This window comes from Vanacampus margaritifer, chromosome 6 (genome assembly GCF_051991255.1).
Source record: "Vanacampus margaritifer isolate UIUO_Vmar chromosome 6, RoL_Vmar_1.0, whole genome shotgun sequence".
Taxonomy (NCBI): Eukaryota; Metazoa; Chordata; class Actinopteri; order Syngnathiformes; family Syngnathidae; genus Vanacampus; species Vanacampus margaritifer.
Window position 1 is genome coordinate 26976875 of NC_135437.1, and position 20679 is coordinate 26997553.

A 20679-nucleotide genomic window follows, 5' to 3' on the forward strand; every position below is an offset into this window, starting at 1 on the left:
AGTCAGAGTTCTCACTTCAAAGTCAGAATTCTGTCAGAATAATAAAGTCTGAATTCGGTGATTAAAGTCAGAGTTCTCAATTTTAAGTCTGAGAATAAAGTGAGAATCCTGCCAACTAAACCCCCTCCGCCTTAATCGTCTTCCATAAAAGTCAAACACTCCTGAGGTTGTACTGCTCGAAAATTGACTCAAGCCCGCCTCAAAAGTTGAAAAAAAAAACACGAACATTAATTAACGTGTTCCAACTGGAATCTCAAAAGCCTCCGACTTGGATATAAAGCGACCCGATGTTTAGGCTGACAAGATTCCTTACAAATGATCTCTTCAAAAGGGGCTTTTAATTAGGAAAGATTAGCAATTATTTTGTACCAGTTGCTCTGCTTTTATGTGTCTCCTTACCCCTCATTATTGTCTCCCTCATGTGCCATCCTCCTTTGCCCCCTCCCCTCTTCTGGACTCTGTCTCTACAATCAGCTGTCTGGCCTCCTTTCTTGAAGCCCATGTCCCTTCAAAGAGTCAAAGCAGGGCCCCTCTGTGGTATTAAATATCTTTATTAAACTGCTGCTCCAAGGGGTTCCCTCTTAACCCCCCCCCCCGCATCCTTCTTTTCTCCTCTCTACATCCCAACTATCCCCATAAACTTGGACCCCGCTGGCCCGTCTTCAAAGACTCCCGCCAGGCGGCTTCTGCCGGCGACCCGCTGCGCTGCAAGACCCCGCACAATAGCCTCCGCCGGGCCCCCGCCGCGATAAAACCAGGCAGACTCCGCCACACTTGGCTGGGCCACATCTGACGGCGGGACTCGGCCCGGGCCGGGTCTTCGGGATCAGAGGAGGAAAGCAGGAAGAGGAATTGGAATTGGGCCTTTGTGGCCGTGTCATGGATTGGCGAGCGCTCGCAAAAGGACAGGCTGACCTTGTCTTAAGTCGCGTCTGTTTGGTCGGCCAGGTAGTGTCACGGTGAACCAACAGATGGCATGCTACAATTTGTTCCCTCAAAGATCCCATAACCGTCGCTGCAAGGGGTCTTTCTTGACCGGCATTGTCGTGGTACCTTGACTGATGGCGAAGTGTGGTATAGTCACCTTTGGTACAGACGATGTGGGTTCAGTTCCCACTTCGTGTCCATCTCTATATGTTTGGGATGGACTCTGGCTCTGGATCAGCGATTTTGAAATGGCTGGGTCGTCAATTTTTTATTTTATTTTTTATTATTTTTATTATTATTATTATTTTATTTATATTTTTTTTTGTTGTTGTTGTTAGTTTATTGTTTTTGTTAGTTTTTTGTTAATTATTATTATTTATTTATTTTATTTAAAAAAATAATAATAATTAAAATATATATATATATAATAAAATAAAAATATATTAATCAGCAAATAATCAATTCAATCAATAATCGAGTAATCGTTTGGAGCCATTTTTAAATTCAAAATTGTCCAAACCCTCTGATTTCAGCATAGCATTAATTGTTCACTGATTTCTGTAGTCCTTCATGAAAGAATACTGATTATCTTCTGTGTTTAATAAAAATAGGACATTTGCAAACTTTAGTACTTTGGAAAACAATGACAACAATGTTTTCACCGGTGGCATTGCACCAAAAGTAGTTGAAGAAGAAATGGAAGCAGTTTTCATGCGTTACCCACAGTAGACATCTTCTTTATTTAAAAAAAATAATAATCATCAAGACTATAAGACTGCATTATCAAGTATCGATAATCAGTACTGGCGATTTTTCAAACATACTCTAACTCATTTGCCCCCAAAAACTTCGTTCTATTTAAAATATTACCAGTGTCCCAAAAACGTATTTATATGTATTTTTGTTTTTTTTTATGCTAGAGCACACAGAAAGTTTTGATGCAGCCTCTGAAATGGTTGAAGCAATGGTAGTTATTACAAAAACGGCCAGCAGGTGCCAGCAGAGTATAAAAGATCAACCAGGGCTATGTTGCAAAAAGCTGTTTTCACCACAGTTTTAAACAGATTTGTGAACAGTGATGAAACGTGATGAAAGCTTGACTTCCCATATCAGTGCATCCTTATGCAACAATATATTAAATATATTATATTTAAAAAAAAAATTAATTAAGTCCCTAAAACCACTGGCTACAAACGTCATTAGATGTCTCATTAACTACATGCGTAACATAGCATGTTGCGGTCTTCACTGTGTCATGGAACAGCCTAATCAGTGTAACTTTTCCCATTTTCCACCCTCTGTTGACCGACTCGTGCGTGTGCGTAAAGTGGTTAGTTGTAAAAGTAGACTTTGAAAGCGGCCTCTCCCCCCACACTGCCGGCCGCAGCGCACCCTTTGTCTGCCACAATACCAGGCGAGGAAACAAAGGCGCCATTGCGCACCCCGAGGATATTTGGGAGCCTCCTGTCACTCAAAGCCATTGTTGACGTGTGCGGGGCTCAGCGGACAATGACACTTTGTGCAAGGAGAGAGGACACACCCTCCGCCTCCTCCTCCTCCTCCTCCTCCTGTATCTCTACCTCTTATCTGCCTCGCCATCACATTTCTCCACAGCTCTCACTTGTTTGGATTTTTCTCCCCTCCGTTTTATTCATGTCATTCCGTCGACATCTGTTTCAACTCTTATTAGGGCATCAACTGCAGTACAAACGATAATGGCAATATTGTGATATCAAAACTGCCACAATATCGTCGTCGTCATGTCACGGTATTAAAAGCAGCACATCCGTTAAAAAGGCCCGGTTGTAATACATTTGTGCAGTTCTAGCACCCTATGGTGGTTAGTTCATTAGTGCGGTTTAATTTTAATTAGGAATGTTTTGGCCACTGCGGTGGTTCTCGCTCCTATAAATCTACTAGCAAATATTTTTCAATATCTCTGTCAAAAAATACATTGCTTTTGGCCCGCTTTAGACAAACACAACATTGTGAACTACATAGACCATGATGCTTTGCGCCGCTGAGCCAATAGAAGTGCGACAATTAAATGGCCATCCCTTTTTCTTTGTCACTGCTGTTGTAATGTACAAAAAGATAATATTGTGCTTTTTTTTTTTTTTACAACCCAATAAAAGCTTTTTTAAAAATATATTATTTTATATATTACTTATATTCTGCGATTGGCTGGCAACCAGTTCAGGGTGTACCCCGCCTACTGCCCAAAGCCAGCTGGCTCCAGCGCCCCCCCGCGACCCTTGTGAGGACTAAGCGGTTAAGAAAATGGATGGATGGATATTACTTATATTACTTACTTTATCAAACGTCCACCATTGCTTTGTGACTACAAACGGACGTGAAACGTATTATCCGGTCAAAATGTGTGACGTGTATCCTGTTGCAAAACCTGTTTCCATAGCCAAAATTTGCGTTTTCCTTTTTTTGATACACTTCAAAATCCACCCCCTCCAAGCGTTAAAACTTTTTTGAGAATGTTGGGCCCTTTTACAAATATCTAGCATTTCCATTCAATTTTAGTTTCGCATTTCTTGAAAATTCTAATAAAATGGGTGGATGGAAACCCCAATAGTGAAAAAGAAAGAAAGGAAGAAAGAAACAAAAACAGTGATTGGGGGAGATCAGCACTTTGTAAGGTAAAAGTGGTCAAAATGTTTGATTTTTACCATTTTTAATAATTAAATTATTGTGCTAAAATAAAATATAGCATATAGCCACGCACTTGACTTCACATCTTTTCTTTCTCCTCGTTAGAAGCAAAGCCAGAGCTTTCCGAACAGTGACAAATCCATATTGCCGAGCTTGGCTATATTTACATCCAAACCAGCAGAAAAGACACCAGGCTACTTCCTGTTTGGTCACTTAGCAACCAATGACAAATATGGGCAATGCCCTGTGCACCATAATAGTGAGGCTGCAAAATTATAAAACAAACAAGAAATGCTGGAATAGTATTTAAACCAGACATATTCAAAAAAAGGCTTTCCAAGCCTTCACTCGTCACTTGAGAAAATGATCTATGGTTCACTTCTGACTGCAGCGTCTCTGTTTCTCTTGTGTTCTGTAACATGAGCAGCAGGTCAACGCAGCCCGATAAGAGTCGGGTTTGTTCTGAAGGCCAAAGGCAGTCTGGTGGCGTTGGCTTGGTCGCTTCCCCTTCGACCCCAATGACATCATATGATGGGCTGTACTGCGTCTTTTGTAACCCACGGTCAAGACTTTTCAGTGACTCTCACGTAAACTGAGAGTGAATTGATGCTAGGCTCGGACAGTTGCGAGTGTTTGCCTAAGGAGGCGCCGCATGGGTGGTCGGCGATTTTGTAGCACATATGTAGCAGTGATTCCCAACCAAAATAGTTTGTGATTAACTTGACAGGCCCGGATTTCACACTGAGTGAGGATGAATGGATGACAATGAAGCACATTAAGTTGCTTTGTGTATGAAATGTACTATATAAACTAGACAAAGTGCAATTTCTGGAGAAATTGCGTGGGAATGCTGAAAAGTTGAATAGCTGAATGCTAAGATTTGAATGCAAAGATAAATTATGTGAAAATGACCAATTTTTACTCGTAGTTAAATGACAAATGAACACAAAGAAAACTCAAACTGCAATCTGTCTAAGGTGTGACGTAATCAAAAAAAAGAGTTGAAGTATACGGTATTTACAAGATGTCTGACCTTGAAAGGCATTTCCTCACTGGTTTTCCGGGGCCGCCCTCCGCCCAAGGTCCAAGCTCAGTCCATCTGAAATTTGGATGAAAGAGGGAGTTACTGGTGCTGAAGTGGTACATTTTCCTGACTTTGGTGCTGGAAATATCGGTTCTGTTAGCACTCGGCAATGGTGTGAATGTGTGTCAATGGTTGACTCTGTCTGTGTATGTTGTCTGTGGCTGCCTGGCGACCGGTCCAGAATGTAGTTTGTAGTTTGAGGAGGGACCACTCCATTACATTGAGCTACATTTTCACGGCTTTTATTTTCTAGCAATTGTAGTAGGCATGATCCATTTGTTTTTGGTTTGTCAGAGAGACTAGTCTGACCTCACCAATCAAACGGAGCCATGCAATCACATGAGCGCACAAGAGGTCTTAGCGGTCCTGCCCAGCGTGGCTTTCAAAGTGATTTTTTTTTTTTTTTACATGAAGCATAGCAGGAAACTACGGTATGTTAACTCCACTTCCAACTTGAGCTGAAAAAAATAATTATAATTATTAAAATTTTTATAGATTTTTTTTTTATAGCTGTTTTAAACAATTCAGGCACAAAAAGTGGTCTTAAATTTACTATTTGTCTTTACACTCATGAAACAGCTAAAAAATAATCATTTTTAAATTATTTATCTTTTTTCTGGCCACATATAAGCGTGGTTTTCAAAGTGATTCTTTTACATGAATCATAGCGAGAAAACTACGGTATGTTCACTCCATTTCCAACTTGAGCTGAAAAATAAATAAATTATATATATATTAGCTGTTTCACGAGTGTAGGGCCAATCAAGACAAAAATAATTATTTAATTTAAGACCACTTGTGCCTAAATTAACCATTATATATGTTATTTTGTAAAGATTGAATTTATATATTAATTTATTTACTATTGGGCAATATCTGAATTTCCCTTTTTATATTTTTGTCTTTCTTACTATGCGAGTTATTCGATGTGGCAACTCATGACGGACTGGGACTAAGCCAAAAGTCAAACCACAACCATTTTGATTATTAAAAAAATTATAATAATAAATAAAGAAAAATTATTAGCTGTTTCACGAGTGTAAAGACAAAAATTTATGAATTTAAGACCACTTATTGTGCCTGAATTGACCCTAAAAAAAATATGTTATTTTGTAAAGATTTAATTTATTTAGTGACTTACTTACTTACTTATTATTGGGCAATATCTGAATTTCCCTTTTTATATTTTTGTCTTTCTGATGTTCACACTACATACCATGTGAGTTATTCGATTTGACTGACTGGGACTAAGCCAAAAATCAAACAACAATTTTGATTATCCCCCCCCCCCCCCCCCAAAAAAAAATCACAAGTTACTCATCAGTTACTTTGAGTATTTTTTTAACTAAATATTGAGTTACTATTACTCAAGTAATTAGGAGGATTATTACATTTGAATATTCTAATGTAACTGTACTAAATTAATGGCTACTCTCGTTTAGCCTAATTTAAGTAAACGCGGGGGGAAAAAAATACACACATACAAGTCATAGCAACACAAGAACGCAATCGCAATCACATACACACAAACACACACGCAGTGATTTCCGCCAAGGGCTCAAGGAGCTCTGAGTGGCCTGTGCTGGCCTCTTGAGTCAACAGGGGCAGGAGGTCAAAGGTCAGACTTGATAGAAAAGGAGCCCAAGGAGGAAAGGGAGGGTGGGGGTTGCTGTTAGACGGAACAAACACTGTGTGTGTGGGGGGGGTGGTTTTGGGTGATTTTTGGCGGGAAACCATAGGAAGACTTGCAAAGCCACCTCTGGCAGACAGACGGTGAGTCACCCGAGTGAATCACACTCGCACACAGATGCCTGAGCACCCAACAGACAAAAAACGTCACGCATGCCCTTTGCAATGATGTCATTCGCTTTTCCTATGGAGCAATGCTATAGAGGCATGACTCAGCAGTGTGTGTGTGTGTGTGTGTGTTTGTGCGTGTATACATGGGGTCAAGGTCCACATTTTCAGCCTGATGTCACTTATCACTGACTAATCCTCTAAAACATTCAGAGGGCGGGTAGTAGTCGGGAAACGGAGGGAAATGTGTGTGTAGTGTGCGCATGTGTGTTATTGTCCACCATCTTGCACACACTCCCAAAAGTCATTAATGAGGCAAACTCAGACTCATTTATACTCCCAGTATGTACGAATGTAGATGCATTTTAAACAAAATGCCCTCAAGGCCGTTAAACACCCCCGACTGAGGCACGTAACATTGTCCACTTTTATTGCTAGCAGCCATTTCTGCAAATTATTCACTTTGAATCTCAACATTGCCCCCACCATATTGGAAGTGGGACTGCAATATCTTTTTTTTTCTTTCTTTTTTAAAGGAGAGCAATGATGATGACATGTCAAATCGGTAAAATTACCGAATGAACAATACTGAGCTCTCCAGGAAAAAAAAAAAAAAAGGGGGGACTGCAATATCTGATACAAGTTTGTTAACAGAGCACTTTTCCTCCGATTCTGTCATTGAAATTTGACAAAGCACAATTCCTTGTGTGTGTAGTCTGCATGACGTACAGGCCAAAAAAAGTCATTTAATCAAAATCCTATGCTTATGACTGGGGGTCATAAACGTGACGCCGAGAAATACAACCTAGTGACAACTTTGACCCTGAGCGTGACATGCAACTTAACGCCCTATAGTCAAGTATCCAGTCGGAATTTCCTTCAAATGAGCAGAGTGTAAACACATCACCATCACCTCCGCTTAGGTGAAATTATTCCACCGGGGGTCCAAATCAAACATCCCCTGGAGCTCGTGTGGCAAATGAGCTAAAGCCATGATGACATGGCTCAGCGGACATGAAAGGCCTCATAGAGTGCATGTTAGCCAGAAGGGCCATCTAGTATGTACACAACAGTCAGGGTGTAATAGACATCAACATTTCAATGCGGTTCCATTCTGGAAAATATTTTTATCTAAGAAAGTGAAGCACAGAAATTGAGCCATACTACACATTTAAGTTGTTTCTTGGGGATATTGTGCTTTTTTTTTCCTTCTTTTTTTTTTTGCTGTACTAGAATAAAGTGTAATTGCACATCCAATACAGTAGGTGGCAGTGGTGCTCTCATTGTCAAGTATTGGCTCCTCTGCAGAAGTGTACTGTACTGTACTTACAAAAATTTTATAGACAAATGATCAGGGGTGTCAGGCGATTAAAATTTGTGAGCGATTAATCACAAGTCTTCAAAAGTTAACTCACGATTAATCGCAAATTTTATATCTGTTCTAAATGTACATCAAAATGTGTTTTTTTTAAGTTTTCATAATCTTGGTCACATAAAAGTGGGAAAAAAAATTTAACCATTAGAAATATGGCTGCATATTTTAGTCATTGATACAGTAATTTCATAATAATTAATTAAATAAAGTTAAAATTCAAAAAGGATGTACTGTACTGTAAGAAGCGAATACGATATTGTTTTGTGTTGCGGTAATTTTTCTGCCACTGGATGGCATATTTACATTTCTTCTTCCTCGAGAGGGTCGTAACAAAAATTGTTTTAGAAGCACTTATTCACTCATGTTCACATCCAGGGGCGTAGTCAGAATTGTTTTATTGGGGTGGCCAGGGTGAAACCATGACTCATATAGGGGTGGTCATAAATTCATACCTGAAATGTCTAAATAAGTGTTTTTTAACCGTGCAGCCATACCGTTTGCATGCCGACCTTGGGCTGCAAGCGCTGACTAGTGGGCTGCATAAATTAATATGTTATGAATTCAATGCATTGGAGCTGTTGCAATTATCAATTAGTTGCTCAGTTACAATAAAGCTTTCTGCCACTTGGCGGCAATAAGGCAAATGTCAGTTACTGACCTGTACACAATAAGTAGAAAAGGAAACCGAACAGCGAAATTCATTGATGCCTTACCTCACCAAAAGATGACTTTTTTTCCATAGTTTTTCCTGTGACAAAATCTATTACCTGTAGTTATTTTTGTGTTATTAAACAGGACTCAAGACTCTGAGCTTGATTTGATGCAGGAATTCTTTGCCCGTTTGACATCTTGTTGGGTGTCAAAGTTCACACATTAATAAATGTCTTTTTGATGATCACATTGTTTCATGTTATTTGATATATAAGCAAATTTGATTTCATAATTGAATACAATCATAATATCTTAATGGACCATTTTGTACAAGAAACACAGGTTAAAAAGAACCCTTGGTTAGTTTTTATTAACCCCTGGGCGTTATTTTATTTTGAAATGGCTTGGTCAGAACCAACAAAAAGCCAAAAAATGGTCAAATAACGCCCAGGGGTTAAATTGTTTTCTGTAGTTCTTATTTATTAATTGTTTTATTGTGTCCTTTTAAATGATCAGCTTGTTCCTACTGTACAAGATTCATACATCAAATGTATTCTTTTTGTGTCTAATTTTACACACATTTATTTGTTCAAAACGCTGAACATTAAACATACAAATAAATACCAAAAACTAGTAAATTGCTGGTATGCCTAACATAGCACTAACATAGGCTGACATTCACATGGGCAACATGACAACCGTGTCTAAAAACACACCCGCAGATGCGACACAGTTGTTTGTTGATTGAAAAATATATATGTATTGAAGGTTTATAATAATAAACTTAGGTTTGTGTGAACGCCACGTGTGTAAGCTCTGAAATGTTTTAGAAATTATCTGCTTCAATAATATCAATAATTTAGTAGGCATTGACAATATTGATGAATATCCAGGCGAGTGGGGTCGTGGCCGGGGGAAGGAGGGGGGCGGGGGGCGGTAGGGGGGCTCCACCATTGTTCACATCTATGAAAATTAATTTAGAGTCTTCAGTGAACCTTTATTGCATGCTTTTTGGAATTCACAAAGAAGCCGGAGTACCTGGACAAAGCCCACACAATACCAATGACTTGACTATAAACCTGCATACTAAGATCGACCCTTTTTAGAAGCAGCTTCTCTCGTATATACCGACAGCTACCAGGAAGTGAAAGCGGAAAGCGGTGTGGCATGTGGGTGGTGGGTGAGTCCGTGCGTAGGCTCAGCACATTACTTGGAAAAAGTTTCCTCTGTTCTCCTTTTTTTTTTTTTTGTTGTGAGAACATATTTAAAGTGCTCCGGGGTGAAGGTCAACAATGATTCAGACTCAAGTTTAGTCCTAAAATGTCGCCAAGTGAAGTCTTGTGAAGGTATTCATGAGCCCGAGGGGTTTGTGGATTTTAATTCGGTGTACACGCTCACTATTTTCCTCGCCGATGTTTTTCGAGTAAAGTGACATGTTTGAAATGCTTGTTGGAAGGTGAAGTACACGACGCCGCTCTTATCTCTTATCATCACGAGCCTCAGGTCTCATCAGTCACCTCCTCTTTACCGATCTCCCAACGTATACAGTCATCATTATCTTATGTAATGGACGCCTCAGGACCACTTTTACTCTCCACGCACATTTGGCAGTTTATTTCCACGTTGTCTTCCACGAGCCGGCACACACGCCGCCGTCGCACCTCGCTCGGACGCACTTTGTGCATGTTGCCATGGTAACAGTCCACATTGTTTGATTTTGAATTGCTTTTGTGTTTGTTTGTTGCTCAGGTGAGAACAGTAGGAGGAAGAGAGGAGTGCCTCACCCCCCTCATTGCCATGAGCTTGATATTGTAATAGCAATACAATTACGTCTGTACCTAATTTATTTGAATGTGCAGCTTTGAGAGGAGGGGTGGACCTCTACTGCCCCCTTGTGTCAGCTGAACAGTTTCCCCTGTGGATCACTACAGTAAATCATGTGTGAAACGTCCTCAAACACTTCATCACACTTGGGTAGTTACTTTAGAATATGACTCGAGTAAAAATTCCTCTTCCAAATAATGACTTGAGTATATGAATCATGCAGTGAAAACACTGCTCAAGTACTGAGTAACTGGTGAGCAGGGTTATTATTAGTTTTGTAATTTTCATTTTAGTTCGTTTTTATTAGTTTTCAGGGTGGTTCTGTTTCTTATTTGTTTTAGTTATAAAAATAAAAAAAAGCTTAGTTTTAATTTAGTTTTAGTTCGTTTTAGTATTACTTTTTGTTTTTTTTAATTGTATGTGTATTACTTGTGTGCAATATTTAATATGTTAAAATGAAAAAAGTAACACTTTTGTTACCTAGCGTTGCATTTCGGCTGAGTTATCGAAATAAACACATTTAAAATCATCCCCAGGCTCATGTATTAAATGAATTACCAAAGACTAAAACAAAGGACATTTTCGCTATAATTCTTGTTAGTTTTAGTTAGTTTTGTAAACATAAAATGTATTTTTTGTTAGTTTTCGTTTTTTTAAAAAAAAAAAGCATTTTAATTTGTATTTTATTTCGTTAACGAAAAGGTTTTTTTTTAATTTTAGTTTTTTCATTAGTTTTCGTTAAGTAAATCACCTTGCTGGTGAGTGACATTTGATTATTTTATTTTTTATAGCCAATGGTTTTCAAATATGATGAATGTGCACATTCAAATATTGCCCAAGAAAATCATTATAAAAAAAATATTTAAAAATAAATTATGCAAGAAATATCACGTCTGTACATAAAAATCCAAGCTAGCAGAATGTGGCTTAATGTAACAACATAAAGGTAGCATTTTTTCTAGACAAAAATACTCACGTAAAAGCATAAACATATGTTGCATTTTTACTCTAGCAAGCATAAACTCTCAAAAGTTACTTCAGTAACTAAGATAATGCTTCAAAACAAATATGAAAAAAAAATCTACATATTGTCTCAAAGTTTGGTCTGGTTTGTTGCTGTGACTGTTTTTGGTCAAAACAGTTGTTTACATAAAATAAAAAAGATGGATTCTTATCGTGGCACATAACCGCCAAAAAATGTGTCAATAAATGTCTACAAGTTTTTGTATTTATTTGAAATATGGGTGTATCTTTACCTTAAACAAATGGGCACTCTGTTTCTGAAAGAAGGGCAGTGTTATTTTAAACCTTCGAAACCATAAGCAGACACAAATACCACACGTCGAGGCTAATCTGTCACTTCGGCCCAATCCGAAACCCTGAAGATGAAACGAGCGCTCCCAAACGCGTCTCTGTACCGACACGTGTGCCTCGAGCATCCTCACGGCCAAGGTTCATTTTTATTGGTCCAAAAATAGGAACATTTCCCATACTGTTCATACACTATCAAGGATTGTGAGTCTGAATCGGAAAGCAGCCCTTCGGGAAATGTCGCCTATTACCTTTAAGCTGAATCTACGAATAGTGCTGCAGCCGCCATGTTACACAGAGCGCCCTTTCACATCCAGCACAATCACTACACACACACACGCACACACGCACGCACACACACACACACACACACACACACACACACACACACACACACACACACACACACACACACACACACACACAGAGAGCCAGACAAAGACACGGTTCACCCAGATGAGGGTGTGGTCGACCAGAGGTGGGCCGCCAAAGTGGGGGTGGGCACGAGTGTATGTTTATGTTGTAGATACTGCACAGTCGCATGATGATGAATGAAACGTTGTTAAAGACTAGAACATTCAACAGCAAATTGGTGTTTTTGTCTGGTTACATATGGCGTGTGGGATTTGTACTTTTTGATCTAACACATTGTGACTGATGTTCGCCCCCCCCACCCCCAATCTGCGAGTGAGGAGACATCGCACCCTGGTGGTGAGGATGGTTAAAACAGGTATGAGGAGTGGTGTTTTCTATTTTTTTATCAGTTTTTTAATGGACTTCTTCTAATCAAGGATTAGGTGTAAAATTTATTAACATTCTTAATCTGTTTATTTTATCGCTATTGTTTTAATAAATAACTAATTATACATTTTTTTACATTAGAAAAAAATACACCATGTTCAAGGTTGTTTTTGGGGCCAAAGATGCTAAAATGAAATTGGAAAGTTAAAGTAGCAGACTTAATCACTTTGTAACCTGAAGCTGAGCTGCCAGTTTATCAGTATTTCCTGTCTTTGATTTACGATCGACTGGTGTGATTTACGGTTTTCCCCCTGAATCTCCATCGTATTAGGTCAGTAAGGAGTGGGTGTTTAATTGTTTTTTAAGTCTAAAGTTGAACAGTGGTTGGTTTATTTTTGCCCTTTTAAGATAGTTATGATATGATATGATTAATTTCTATTTCTATTACAGCTGTACCTTGACTTAGTTTAATTCGTTACGTGACCAAGTTCATAACTCAAAATACTTGTATCTCAAATCACCTTCCCCCAGCTGAATGAATTGAAATTAATCCACACAAGCATTTAAGAGTTTCACAACTGATTCACTAAGATGCAGTAACATTAGTCGTTTTTCGCAGAGGATGGAAAATATATGCCTGAGTAATGTAGATTCCAATCCCTAGATATTTTTATTATTATAAACATACCGATAACAAGGCTGGATTTAGGCAGGTCAGCCAAGCACTGATTGTTGGAAACTAAAAAGATGATCCTGATCGATTATCTTGTGTTATGGGATGTGTAAGAGTGATTTATCCTCTGCTTGGAAAACAGTCGGGGGTGACAATCGTAAATGCTACACCTGTTTAATATTTACGATCTAAAATCCTTGTGTGTGGTCAACACACTGAAAACACTGAAACAAACGATCGCCAATTAAGAAGCAACCTGAAGCTCACACTGTTGTCCAACACAAACAGAGGAGCAAATGGTTGTGTGGAGTGTTGGTATAACACGTGCCTCCCAAGTCAAAAGAAATGACACCAACTTTCCACTGCGATGTTGTTACCAGATTAGACTACAGCCTAGCGTTTGATTACTACTATTTTATCTAGCCTGTTTGTAATATAAGATTCTAACTTAAAGTTCTGATGATCCAGAAATCAAACCCTGTAACAAAAAAGCTGACCTCCACAAAACAACAAATGATCGTACAATATGTTCCGGAATAAATGTTGACAATATGTCGAGTCCACCTTTGGACTTTATTAACACAATATGTTCATTAAAGAATCGACAATAGAAGCATCAGCGGCGCTTTGCAAAGCCACTCGGGGCTCTGTCGGTCATCTGTCATCCATTGTTGGCCTCTTAATCCCACCATTGCCGCCAATGTGCATTTCCCCCAATTAATCAGGGGTGGGTTTAAATTAGCCCAGCGCGATTAAAATGCGGCGGCTGATGCTTAATGAGGTGACCTCGGTGGTCATTAAGCAATTCGCGCAATCAATAAGGGATCAATGATCACCAGCGACCTTTGCGGCTCGGAGCAGATGGACGCTGGCCACTTAAAGCAAAGTATAGCTGGTCCACTCTAACGAGGAGCTCTTCTTTGCGCTTTATGACGCAGACAGATGGATTATATGATTGCATGGCTGCCGCCGCCGCCTCCTCCGTGACTCTCCCCTACAGCAAAGCTTCTATTTTGCCACCCTGAGGACAATCACTGAGACTAAGAACAAAAGCCCCAGATTAATAGTTTTCTCTTGATTAATTGCAAGTAAAGGCAAAATAGAAGGTCGTTGACATGTCTTGTTTACCTTGTTTAATGCACTAAATGGTATGCATAAATCTTTCCCTTAGAATTTGCGTCTCGTTTTACCCCCTCACTGAGGTTTGCTCCTGACCCTGGTTTGACCAGACTTTTTAGGACAAAGGGCTCGGCTTTCTGTTCTATCACCCTCCCGCCTCCCTCCTCTCAAATTCGACTCATTTTAAACTACCCCACACCCGCACCCCCCCCCCCCACAACAACACCCACCTCTTCCTAATGCACCCCCAATGTCCGTACTAGCATGTGGTTAAAAAGATGCCATTGGTTCACAGACAAAAACACTCAAGTAAAGCACCTGCCAAATGACATCTTCCAAAGTAAACATTAATATATGTTTTATTTATCTATTTTTTTTTTCATATCTATATTGCAGTCAGTTAATCACCATAACCATGGTTAAAATATTACTTTTTATGTATTAAAGAAAAATTAGGGGGAACATTGATATCAATTATTTGACTTATAAAAAGGCACAGTAAAGCTAGCGCGCCAAGATAGTGGCTAATGCTAGCCCAGTGACTCAAACACTGCTTTCCAAACAAGCAAACATTTTCAGTCATCACCATAACTATGGTTAAAAGATTACTTTTTATGTATTAAAGAAAAATTAGGGGGAACATTGATATCAATTATTTGACTTATAAAAAGGCACAGTAAAGCTAGCTCGCCAAGATAGTGGCTAATGCTAGCCCAGTGACTCAAACACTGCTTTCCAAAACAAGCAAACATTTTCAGTCATCACCATAACCATGGTTAAAAGATTACTTTTTATGTATTAAAGAAAAATTAGGGGGAACATTGATATCAATTATTTGACTTATAAAAAGGCACAGTAAAGCTAGCTTGCCTAGCTAGTGGCTAATGCTAGCCCAGTGACTCAAACACTGCTTTCCAAACTAGCAAACATTTTCAGTCATCACCATAACCATGGTTAAAAGATTACTTTTTATGTATTGAAGAAAATTTAGGGGAAACATTGATATCAATTATTTGTACTTATAAAAAGGCACAGTAAAGCTATCTTGCCTAGCTAGTGGCTAATGCTAGCCCAGTGACTTAAATACTGTTTTCCAAACAAGTAAACATTTTCAGTCACTTAAAGAAGCTTATAAAAAAGAGGATTTATGTCTAGTATTTTATTGTATTACTAAAAGTGATAATAAAAGAGCAATGATACACAAGCATGCCTAGCTAATGTCTGCGCATGCCAGCTAATAGTAGCAAACAATGCCACAGAATAAGATCAACAAATTGGGGGTTTCATTTCAACAGGCTTATAGAAGATTTATGTCAAATATAAATAAAAAATAGAAAAGGTCGGGGATCAGATTGCACACCTGAATGCAAAGTAAGCTTAGCTAACATCAGTGAATATTAGTTATTATAATATGATTATCTAACTGACTAAGCAATGCCTCACAAACGTGATCAAAAATTTTCAGGCACATTATTTGCTAAGTCTTTTCATCTTTTCGCATATTTTTGAGTGAATGATGGAAAAAGAGCAGCTTTATTTGTGTTCTCAGCTTGCGCCATGCTAACATCTACTAATGTTAGCTAACATGAGTTTAAGTTAGCTAATCGCCCACATGATGTCTTACAAACGTGATTTGTAACTCTTGAACAGGCTGAAGATTGACATCTTATTGTTGTTTTCAAATGTAAAGCGTAAATGAAGCACGCTGAGTAACATCAGCTAGCATATTAGCTTGTTAGCTCAGACTAAAAAAAATGATACAATACAGTACACTAACTGTTCTGAATTAGAAGTGGAGGAAAAAGACTTACTGAAATGTGCAAAACTGGCATTACTTGTTAGTTTTGTTTTGTTTTAGTAATGCAGGGAACTACGGTAGACATTTCTATAAATAAATAAAAAACATAAATAAACCATCTATAATTGAATAAAGGTCTGACTGGGGACTGTAAAGGATCAGTGTTGATCTGAACTGAAAACTAGCATTTTGTTTTCAAACACTCACTTTGTTGTACTTTCCCAGTGTGGCCTGTGGAAAGCAAAAGTCATTTTGTGAAACTTGCCAAAATGTTATTTTTCTTGGCTTAATCCCCTATAATTAGTCATCAACACTATATAGGTTTAAATAAGAGGTGGCTTTATCCGCATTACGCACAGACAAATTTTCCAACTGGCTAGTCCCAAACGTTCCAAGGAAGAAAGCTTCAGCCGCCTCCCATCATTTATTAATAGGCTTGGACATTAAAAAAAAAACTGAGCCTGAATGGGGGAGCATGTGTTTAAATGGATCACTTTTGGCAGTGATGTCATTGGCCCACCCCATGCCCCCCCAAAACGCACTCACATAAACACACCCTGTGTTTCCCTGGTAGCACTGACCAGCTGTCTCTCCTGCTGCTCTCAGCTGATGGAGCACTGAGATGCAGTTGGGGCAGGGGGACGGACGGGGGGGTTGTGGGGGTCCGACAGCTGAGCAGATGCAGAAAGCTTTGCCGGGGAGGAGCTTTTTCCCAGCCACCCCGCAGCCGTGCAGCTGCCCCCCCCCCCCCCGCCCCTCCACGCCAGCTGTCATGATGACCACCGTAAACTTCCAGCCGCATCACTCCAGACCAAAATGATCTCAGAGCTAACATGCCTTAAAATGACCCGGTCCTCCGCTGCCCCCCCTGCCAACAACCCTCTTGAACTATGACCCCAGAGGTGACAAAGAACTGATTTGTTTCCAAAGAAATATTGATCAGTGCATTGATATGGAAATATGCATCACACTATGATGTGATCAAAGACATAGGGTCAAGACACCTGCTATTTAAACCGTGATGTCATCGACAATATCAGCAAGAACTCCTTTTGTTCATTGTTTCCACAAAAATCACATCACTCAACATTTTTATATTATTCACGTATTTTGTTTGTACTGCATGTCTTCCAAATCCGCCCAAATAAAAAAAAAAAGTTAGGCATATTCACATTGTAGTATAGGGCAGTATTAGACAAACAGACATTAGAAAATTTTGCTTATAATTGCTGCCCCGAGAAATGCACTGGGGGAAAATGTAAAAATGTAAAAAAACAAGTTATTTTTTAAAAAATAAAATACATTTAAAAAATGCTGACAAACAAAAAAAAAAGCATTAAAAAAGTTTTTTTTAAATGACTAAATAAATAAAATTAAAAAATATATATTTTGAAAAAATGGTAAATAAATTAATCTGCCGAGCCACGAGTTACGAGTATATGGGGGTCCACTGTATAGTACTGTATTTTTTTTTTTATTACCAGTAATCAAAATGCTGCCAGTTCCTCATCCGTGTACTAGTATTTATAGCATTGCAGTAGTAACTGATGTTTAGATCCAGGTTGTGTACAAATATTAATGATCTGTTCTGGTCACTGAGGGATTCCTGTTTTTTCCGCGTGGGTGAGGGGAGAGGAAGCGTGAGTGAATGAGTGACCAAGCGAGAGGAGAGTTTTGTGTGTGTGTGCGTGTGTGGGGTGGGTGGCGGGTGGGTGGATTTGTGGGTCCCAGATGGATAATGGATGGGAAGTGTATTTCCAGGCCGGGACTCAGCAACCAGCCAGTGGGAGACTGTGGGCTGCTGACACGTATGTCCACCTGACACCCAATTGTGATCGATGACGTGTGTGTGAGTGTTTTCGCCCAATTAAAGTTTCTCAATGAATATGACACTTGAATTCTTCTTCCCAAATGTTTCCTACAATTCGCTGCCGTACAGTGTGAGAAGGTTTAAAGGCGTACATTATGTTAACTAAAACTAAAATAAACAGCACTACCTCAATTTACGAGTGACACAACTTACAATTAGTTATGAAATTTATGAGTACCTATTAGCTATAAAGCAACGGTTTGGCAGATAGTGAACAATTATGTTAAAAGCTTGCTCCAAACAGGTAATTACCCCTCCTAGTCAAAGTTTACAGTACAACTAAACATAAAAAAAGAGAATTAGATATTGTGTTTTTAACAAAACCACATATTGACTTATGAAAGTCTGTCGATACAATAAGGGGTTAATGCTAACACAATGCAAAACACCATTGACACCATCATCAATATTGTGGTAATTCTAAACCTTCAAACACATGCAGACAGAGTATGACAATTATATTATTTATCTTTATCCCTAGCAACAACAACAAAAAGTCTAATAGTATTCCGTTTTATTTCAGTTTCATCGTCAAATCAATGTATCATATTGTGTGTCTATACTGACACCTGGTGGCTAAAGCGCACACATTACAATCAGCAACCTGGAACTTTTTTCCCTTTTCAGAACACAAACAGAAAAACAACTTCAGTCATTCACCAGAGGAAAAACAACAACAGGGAGTTAGCCATTGCAACGTAGCTACCACATGAGCTAACAGTTAGCCTAGCATCTTTTACTTCTCCTATTTTGGCTTTTCCTGGATTCCAAGCTGGCTTTCAAAGGTCTTGGTACAATCTTGGTACTTGGACAGACACGATGCGAGGAGACTCAGTTTGCAACTGAGATGCATACATGTCAACCCATAAGGTTTGTCCGTATTTCTTAGGGATTTTTACGGATTGTTGCAAAAGCATACGGGCGTATTTGGAAATGAATACGGATTTAACTGTTTTCATGAAAATAATAATATTAGTATATATTGCTTACCCTTTTTAAATGTATTTAGTATTTACTGTCGGCTACGTGCTACACGTGTGCATAAGCTCGATTTAAACAACAACCGGTCACAAAATCTCGTCTATCGCGCGAGACTTCTAACAGTTTCCTGACATGCGCATGTTAAGAAATTTGTGTTAGCGCGAAAATTGCGAGTCGTTCGCAGTGGTTGAGAAAATGGGGGACAGGCCGGCCAAAAAAACAAGATACACTGGACGTTTTCGTTCGGAATGGACGCATTTATTTAAGGTAATTGGTCCGTCAAAACTTGGAGAAGAGTATGCATCATGTTCGCTTTGTTCACGGGACATTAAGGTTGCGGCATCTGGCATTTACGATGTCAAAGAACATTTGAAATCAAAGTTGCACGAGAGAAATGTGAAGCAACAAAAAAGTCAACCGTCCCTGTGATATTTAGAAATCTGTTTTTTCTTTGTGCAATAAAATGGAATTTGGAACAAGATACTGTCAATGTCTTCATATAAGAAAGAAAATAAGGTAAGATTAATGTTATTGCATGAAACAGCTTTAGTATTGATAAAACTGACATAAGGATTTTTATGGGAAAATAAGGATTTTATGAGTTTGTAATACAGGTGGGACCAAATTAGGGTTGACATGTATGGAGATGCAATTACCAGATAACAGTGACTAGAACAGACTTATGGTACGTACCATACGTACAGTACATAACATGTATCCCGCAGTAGCAGTTAGCAATACTAGCTATGAAAAAAATGTTAGAAGCAGCGCTTTAATCTTCTTAAAAATAATTTGAGTGGATGTTTTGGATCCAAGTGTCCCCGGGGTCTGACTAGACCCTCAACAGATCATTTTTCCGACGGGCTCAGCTGTACTCGTCCCTCAGAGACGTCCCAAGACACTGTACACCCCCGTTCTACCTTTCAGGAAAGGTGAGCTGCCGCGTCCTCGTCCCTCCCCTTCACCTGCTGCCATCTTCACACGCAGTCCAGTCACTCCCGGCGACAAAACGCGGGAAGCAGCTGGCCGTATAGGACACACACACACACACAAAGCAGTGTCACCTTCTTAGCGTTTGATGGTGGTCTCCTGACTGACACTACTATTTACTGTACAGATGTCCTCAAAGACAAATGGCAATGATGAAGACAATTTTATCTATCTGTCTGTCTGTCTGTCTGTCTATCTATCTATCCATCCATCCATCATTTCAAATTGCTGACTGACACTTATCTGCCTTCCTTTTAGTGTTTAGTCAGTGTGTATGTTGTGAGAAAAGGTGTGTGTGTGTGTGTGTGTGTCCATCTGCTCTGTGTGGGTGGCATTGAGTTTGTTTGTTTTGCTTGTTTTTTTAGTGTCTAAATGTAGCAAAAGGGCTATAAAAATCAAGTCTAAGTGATTGATTGATTGATTGATTGATATTTCCTGTCAGAGTCTACTAGTGTAGTTTACATTTTTCAATTTTTTATGTATTCACGCAGACGTGTTAACCAGACAACAGCTATAAAAAAATAAAAAAATAAATATGCTTTATCTGCAGTGCAGGTGTAGTCGATACTTTAATCACGTTAGCAATCAAATCATTGATCACTTCTTTTGTCATTTGCGTCTCAGGCTGCATTGATTTAATCCGAAGGGCAAGTATTGACGCAATTGATCTGAGCAAGGCCCGAGAGCGCAACAAGCCATTTTAGCAGCTGCTCAGCAAATGGCGGATTGATTCTCGTTTTCATCACCTGCCATCTGATCGTTGGTGTGAAAATCCACAAAGCCTCGCCAGGGTGAGCGAGTAACTGATCCGTAATGATGCATCACGTTACGTTTGTCGCTCGCGTCGTGACAGCCGTCGCCTCGTTTACGGGTG

At 39.1% G+C, this 20679-nt stretch overlaps 1 protein-coding gene across 2 annotated transcripts in view; it reads right to left on the minus strand.

Annotated features, from left to right (window-relative positions):
* LOC144054147 (uncharacterized) overlaps positions 1 to 20679 on the minus strand; it is a 44183-nt gene that overhangs the window by 19406 nt on the left and 4098 nt on the right. For both annotated transcript variants that reach the window (XM_077569281.1, XM_077569280.1), the window contains exon 2: positions 4625 to 4690. In XM_077569281.1, the coding sequence (XP_077425407.1) occupies positions 4625 to 4690 (66 nt within the window). The remainder of the gene's footprint in view (positions 1 to 4624; positions 4691 to 20679) is intronic.